This window comes from Sceloporus undulatus, chromosome 6 (genome assembly GCF_019175285.1).
Source record: "Sceloporus undulatus isolate JIND9_A2432 ecotype Alabama chromosome 6, SceUnd_v1.1, whole genome shotgun sequence".
NCBI lineage: Eukaryota > Metazoa > Chordata > Lepidosauria > Squamata > Phrynosomatidae > Sceloporus > Sceloporus undulatus.
Window position 1 is genome coordinate 71,969,119 of NC_056527.1, and position 6,818 is coordinate 71,975,936.

General features: G+C 51.0%; 1 protein-coding gene across 2 annotated transcripts in view; it reads right to left on the reverse strand.

Annotated features, from left to right (window-relative positions):
* Positions 1 to 353: 353 nt before the first annotated feature.
* VWC2 (von Willebrand factor C domain containing 2) overlaps positions 354 to 6,818 on the reverse strand; it is an 85,638-nt gene continuing 79,173 nt past the window's right edge. The window contains exon 4 of one of the 2 annotated variants that reach the window (XM_042472823.1): positions 354 to 1,144. In XM_042472823.1, the coding sequence (XP_042328757.1) occupies positions 993 to 1,144 (152 nt within the window). In that variant the 3' untranslated portion in view covers positions 354 to 992. Of the gene's footprint in view, positions 1,145 to 3,058; positions 3,752 to 6,818 lie in introns of those variants that run through there. The other variant, XR_006104512.1, reaches the window with a different exon arrangement.

Below are 6,818 nucleotides of genomic sequence, written 5' to 3' on the forward strand. Positions count from 1 at the left end.
GTTGTTACCAAAGGTGAAATAATTGTGTGTGAGAACAAACTGGCATACTTTGGAGGCTAAGTCTGATAATTTCTTATCTGAAATGATGTTCCTGACAGCTTGTAGTTTATCCTTGTGCAGGAGGTTGGTATACAGAGATTCCACATCCATAGTGGCTAAGAAAGTGTGTTTTTTCTTAGTTGAGAGATCACAGTGTTTGGAAGTATGGAGGGGCACACAATTTGAACAATGACTGGCACCTTTTCCTTCAAGAGATCGTGTGCATCTTATTTCTGAGAATGCCTTGCATTATAACTACATGGCATGTGTTTTAACTGTTGCTGCTTGCATAACAGAAGTAGTTTTAAAAAAAGAACAGCACAAAATATGTTTTATTTTAAATTTATGTACATTAAATCCTTAGTAATTGAAAATCCATAAATTACAATTTTTGAGTTCTAGCAACAAAAGATGGAACTATTTTATATCAGAAAATTAAAATCAGTCAAGATATCAAGTAGATTACAGAGCATTTAAATTCTTGCCGGAATTCATTCATGCTGGTTTAATGAATATTTTTCCCCATCCAAGAAAAGATAATCTCAATCATATTTTAAATGTTTAAAATAAGCCTCAGCTCACTCAAGCGGTTAGCACTACATCTCTTGTAAACTCTGGAATTATGTCCTAGTTCTTTTCTTTCCTATTATTGCCCCCTGCCTTGCCCAGCAATAGCTTGCATCCTAACCTATGATCAGGCAAACAAGGGAAGTCATAGTATTTTGATCTGTGTCTATACAAAACATTTATTTTAAACTTTTAAAATAAAGCATAAACCTTTGTATCACAATCCTCTTTGACTAACAGTATTTCACTGTGGGGGGGAAATCTATAGTTGATCTTGTTTGCAACCCAAACCAAATTCATGTTGAAGCTGATTCTTAATTAATCAAACATCAACTGGTGCATGGAAATGTTTTACAAAAATATCCAGAGACATTAGATTCATAGATCTAAATTTGCTTGCATTCATGTCTGGTACACATAGCTTGCCGTTCAATTCGCCAGGTAACTTCTTCATAAGTACAGTGGCATATAGTGCACTCATCGGTCTTCACTTCTCGACCTGCTGGAATGACTGTAGTCTCTGCAAAGCAGTTGGGGCCTGAAACAGAAGAAAATAATGATACTGATAAAAGCTGATGGTCCAGATTCCAGGATATGTTCTACTGAACAGAAACTTGGGTTTTGTTTAGTTATTCAATTTGAGAGGCTGGTGCATGACAGCTGCCCCCCCCCCCCCCCCCAGGCCAGGCTGCCAGTGGGAACCAGGGCAGATTTGATTCTGATTCGAATCCATCTGGTTCCCACTTGGGCTGAATCGATTTATTTCTAAATAAATGGATTCACCCCAAAAAACACCCCATTTTCCCAGTGTATTTTGATGCAGATTAAATGGGCAAAAATTGGCAAAAAGCATGGTCCCCCTTTCTGAATCGATTTCTGAAATCGGATTCAGTGGGAACTATGCCTGTTTAACTCAGATCATGATCCAGATTTAAATGTAGTGGAAACAAGGTCTGAGCCTCTCTGCAACAAGATGTTTCCTAGAGCAATCTCACTTGCATCCACATGCACAACAACTTTGGGTTATAAAATTATTGCATCATAGAATTAGAAGTGACCACAAGAGCCATGTAGTCTAATTCCCTGCCATGCAGAAAATCATAATTACAGCATCCCCGACAGATGGCCATCCAGCCTCTGTTTAAAGACCTCCAAGGAAGGAGACTCCATCACTCTTTGAGGAAGTGTGTTCCACTGTCAAACAGCCCTTACTGTCAGGAAGTTCCTCCTAAATCTGAGGTTCGAACCTCTGTTCCTGGAGCTTGCATCCATTGTTCCGTGTTCTAGGCTCTGGAGGAAATCCAAAAGGTCTGATGGGTAAATTTTATAAAGTGTTGGTAAGCTGGGATTCAGAACAGGAAATAATTAAAGAATCAATGATAAAATGGGCCAAAGACTGTGGGCACCCTATCAATTTAAATCAATGGGAAAAGGCATGGAAACACAACATTAAATTTACAGCAGCTCAAAATTTTTTGCAGTAGGATAGTTGAGTAGGAGAGCCTCAAAACCCAGGTTAGTGGATTGGACTGCTTTGAAGCGCATGGTGCAGTATCTCAAAGGAACAAAGGACAGGTGTCTGGTGATGGCTGGAGGCATGTCTCAGCTAAATTGCTATGCAAGACCGCTCCTTTGCGGTAGCAGACAAAAAGTTGGTTTCTGGTCTGGTCATCAGGTTTGCTGACAGTGTTATTGTCTGGAGATCCAGAAAGCAAAGTTGTGTACCTTTGAGCACTACAGAAGCTGAATTTGCTGTACTCTCAGAGATGGCTAGCAAAATTCAGTGGGTCAGGCAGGTATTGGGGGATCTTGGTGAATCATGCCGTACACCAATAGTGATCAACAAGGACTTACAAGCCTGCATTGTGGTGGCAGAAGCAAAAAATCTCAAAAGCAGGCCGAAATAAGGTACCACAATGTGCATGAGTTAATACAGGGTGGAATCCTGAAACTGCAATATTGTGTTTCTGAGAAAAACATTGCAGATTTACTCACAAATGCATTGCCTGTAGTAAGTCACGAGAGACTAATAGGTATGCTGGGCCTTGGGATAAAGAACTATACTCAGTGAGAACACTTGGGACTGTATGTGTAAAAATGCATCCTCCTGTAGTTTGTGTATCCTGCATGGCAACTAAGACATTTTGGAGGGGACTGTCAATACATTTTTGCCCCAGGCAGTGTAAAACGCCTCAAATGCATGCAATGGGTTAAAGAGGAAATATTGAATCAGAGAAAGCTGCATGGAGATTTGTCAAAGCAGTTCCAAACTTCATTTCTTATTTTGATTCCCTCATTTCTTGCCTTATTTTCTTTATTTCTTCCAGAAGTTGCAAGAGCTGACGAGCAGGCTGAGAAATGGGCCCAGGCAAGTCTTCAAGACAGAAAACAACCTGCAGCTATCCTTGTTGCAGAGCAGCCAGCCCCCCCCCCCCGAGCTTCAGCCAGCTCCTCCTGTGGAATTGCAGCAAGACTCATCTGCTGATGAGACAGAGGACACAGCTGGGGTCTTAAGTCCTCAATCAAGGAGGAGGAACAAAAGGGTCCAACAAAAGAAAGAGCTAAGACGCTCAGCCAGGCTGCAGGCTAAGCAGCAAGCAATCAAGTTCTGATTAGAACCAGCTGGTGTCAGGCTAGTTAAGAGCTGAGTTTGCCTAATGAGTTGCTGGAAGCAACTTGTTTTTTTTCCTGGCTAGTATTTCTGTTTTTAGACTCTTGAATTTCTACTTCAGACTTCCTGGCTTTTTCAGCTATTGGACTGTGTTGATTGTGATTCTTATAGAATCATAAAATCGTAGTGGTGTAAGAAACCACAAGGGCCATCCAGTCCAAACCCCTACCATGCAGCATCCCCGTCAGATGGCCATTCAGCCTCTGTTTAAAGACCTCCAAGAAAGGGGATTCCACTACACTCTTGTTGCCTCCCTTGACTTGGACTGCTTGACCAACACCTTTTTCTTCATGGACTCTCATAGGCAAGGACACTTTTGAGCTGTTTGTAATTCACTGCCTCTGCCTGCTTTATCAGTTGGTAGTTCCCTCTTAGACAGCTGGTGTGAGTGCTTTGGTGAACCAGGACCGGTATCACATTTGAGTCAGTGACTCTTGCTGCATCTTCTGTTGATCCTCTTCTTTGGTTCATTATCTGTAATTGAGATTGTATTGGAGCTCTTTTTACTCCTGAAGCCATTTTCAAATTTCAATAAATTATCGCTGTTCTGCTGAATGAATTTAACAATCAGATTAATCTTTTATATCTAATAATTGCGGGGGCGGGTTGGTGTGTCCCTCAGGCGACTGGTGGGGCGAAGCGGCGGTGGAGCTTCAACCCTCCGGGCGGGGCCACATGCAGGGGGTGGAGCTTACCTCCGGGGGGAGCCGGTGCCGGGGGTGGAGCTTCCCCTTCGGGGGGCCGCGTGCTGGGGCGGAGCTTCCACCCTCGGGGGCCAAGCCTCCCCATCTTTGCTGGCCCCTGACAGGGTCCCAGGCCCCGTCAGAGACCAGCAAAAAAGCTGTGGGGGCCGCCAGTGCTGGAGGGCCCCTGGAGGGTCCCCAGCCATGGCACTGGGCCTCCAGAGGCCCCTGCCGCCGTTGGAGCCCTCCTGGAGGCCCCAGCAATGGCAAAGGGCCCCCAGAGGCCCCTGCTGGGTCCCTCGGAGCCCTACTGGGAGGGCCCAGGGATGGCAGCAGGCCCCTAAGAGGCCCTTTGCCGCCGTCGGAGCCCTCCTGGAGGGCCCAGGGGGACTGCACGGGTCCCCCAGAGGGCCGCCTGCAGCTGTCGGAGCCCTCCTGGAAGGCCCCAGCGATGGCAAAGGGCCCCCAGAGGCCCCCTGCCGTCCCGCGGAGCCCTCCTGGGGGCCCCAGGGATGGCAAGCGGACCCGAGAGGCCGTCGGAGGCCCTCCATGAGCCCCAGGGACTGCAAAGGGTCCCCCAGAGGCCCCTGCCACCCTCGGAGCCCCACTGGAGGGCCCCAGGGACGGCAAAGGGGCCTCCAGAGGCCCCTGCCACCTCGGAGCCCTCCTGGAGGGCCCCAGGGTGGCAAAGGGCCCTCCAGAGGCCTCCTGCCGTCCTCGTTAGCCCTCCCAGAGGGCCCCAGGGATGGCAAAGGGCCCCCAGCGGCCAGCCACCTCGTGAGCCCTCTGGAGGGCCCAGGGACTGCAGCAGCCCCCAGAGGCCCCCTGCTGCCCTTGGAGCCCTCCTGGGGCCCCAGGGACGGCAAAGGCCCCCCATAGGCCCCTGCGCCCTCGGAGCCCTCCTGGAGGGCCCCAGGGATGGCAAAGGGGCCCCCCAGAGGCCTCCTGCCGCCCTCGGAGCCCACCTGGAGGCCCTAGGGACGGCAAAGGGCCCTCAGAGGCCCCCTGCCGCCCTCGGAGCCCTCCTGGAGGGCCCAGGGGCGGCAAGCAGGGCCCAGGAGGCCCCTGCCGCTCCTGGAGGCCCAGGGCGGCAGCGGGCCCCCCAGAGGCTCCCTACGCCCTCGGAGGCCCTCCTTGGAGGGCCCCAGGGACGGCAAAGGGCCCCCGAGGCCCCCTACGCCCTCAGAGCCTCCTGGGAGCCCCAGGGACGGCAAAGGGCCCACCAGAGGCCCCTGCCGCCCTCGGAGCCCTCCCTGGAGGGCCCAGGGACGGCCAAAGGGCCCTCCAGAGGCCCCTGCGCCCTCGGAGCCCTCTGGAGGGCCCCCGGGGCAGAGCGGGCCCCTCAGAGGCTCTACCGTCCTCGAGCCCTCCTGGAGAGCCCCAGGGACGGCAAAGGGCCCCCATAGGCCCCCTGCCGCCCTCGGAGCCCTCCTGGAGGCCCCAGGGATGTGCAAAGGGCCCCCGAGGCCCCCTGCCGCCCTCGGAGCCCACCTGGAGGGCCCTAGGACGGCAAAGGGCCCTCCAGAGGCCCCTGCCGCCCTCGGAGCCTCCTGGAGGGCCCCAGGGGCGGCCAGCAGGGCCCAGGAGGCCCCCTGCCGCTCCTGGAGGGCCCCAGGGGCGGCAGCGGGCCCCCCAGAGGCTCCTACCGCCCTCGGAGCCCTCCTGGAGGCCCCAGGGACGGCAAAGGGCCCCGCAGAGGCCCCCTTACCGCCCTCAGAGCCCTCCTGGAGCCCCAGGGACGGCAAAGGGCCCACCAGAGGCCCCCTGCCGCCCTCGGAGCCCTCGGAGGGCCCCAGGGACGGCAAAGGGCCCTCCAGAGGCCCCTGCCGCCCTCGGAGCCCTCCTGGAGGCCCCAGGGGCAGCAGCGGGCCCCTCAGAGGCTCCCTACCGTCCTCGGAGCCCTCCTGAGGGCCCCAGGGACGGCAGCGGGCCTCCTAAAGGCCCGCCGCCGCTGCCGCTGCCCATCGCAACTTTTCGCCGCTCTGGGCGCCGCCATTTTGGGCGAAAAAAATGCGGCGCCCATAGCCCAGAGGGCCATATGGGCGCCACCATTTTTTTGCCCAAAATGGCGGCACCCAGAGCGGCGAAAAAGCCGTGACGGGCGGCCGCAGCGGTGGCGGCAACAGCAGCCAGCGGCCAGACGGCAGGGCCTCCGCGGCCGCATCCAGCCCGCGGGCCGGAGGTTGCCGACCCCTGCTCTAAAATATGTGTATACAGGAGAGAGAGAGAGGGAGAGAGAGAAGGAGGAAAAAAACAAAAGGGAAAAAAAAAAGAGAAACACGAGAGAACAACAATTAAGAATTTAAAAAGAGAGAACAAAACAATATAGGATAATTATAAGGACATTTAAAAAAAGACAACTACACATCCAGTATAAGAGGGAAGATAACGTAAGATATTGAGAATATTAAGACTGGGAGGGAAAGGAAAAATATTGAAAAAAGAGGAAACACAAAGAAAAGTGACTGAATGTGGTGATATTAAACTTAAATATTGAAGATTTATTGTTGTAGAGCTGTAGGTTAATTTTGATTATATATTTCAAAGTAAGAGTAAGATTAAGGAGAGGTGAAAGGAACAATATTCTGGGAAGTATAAATATAGAGCACTAGAAAAGCATTTAAAGATATTTGAGAACTATTACTTTTCTGCATCATAACATAATATATGCAATATAGAACATTTACTTTTGCAATTATTTAAGGAAAAAATTATCTTAGAAAAAGACAGGCATTATATAGAATGATCATTGACCTTTCGTTTGGATATTTGAGAAGTATTGTTTTTCTGCATCATAACAGTATATGCTTGTTATATAAATTGATATATAGTAATATAGAACATTTACTATTTGCAAT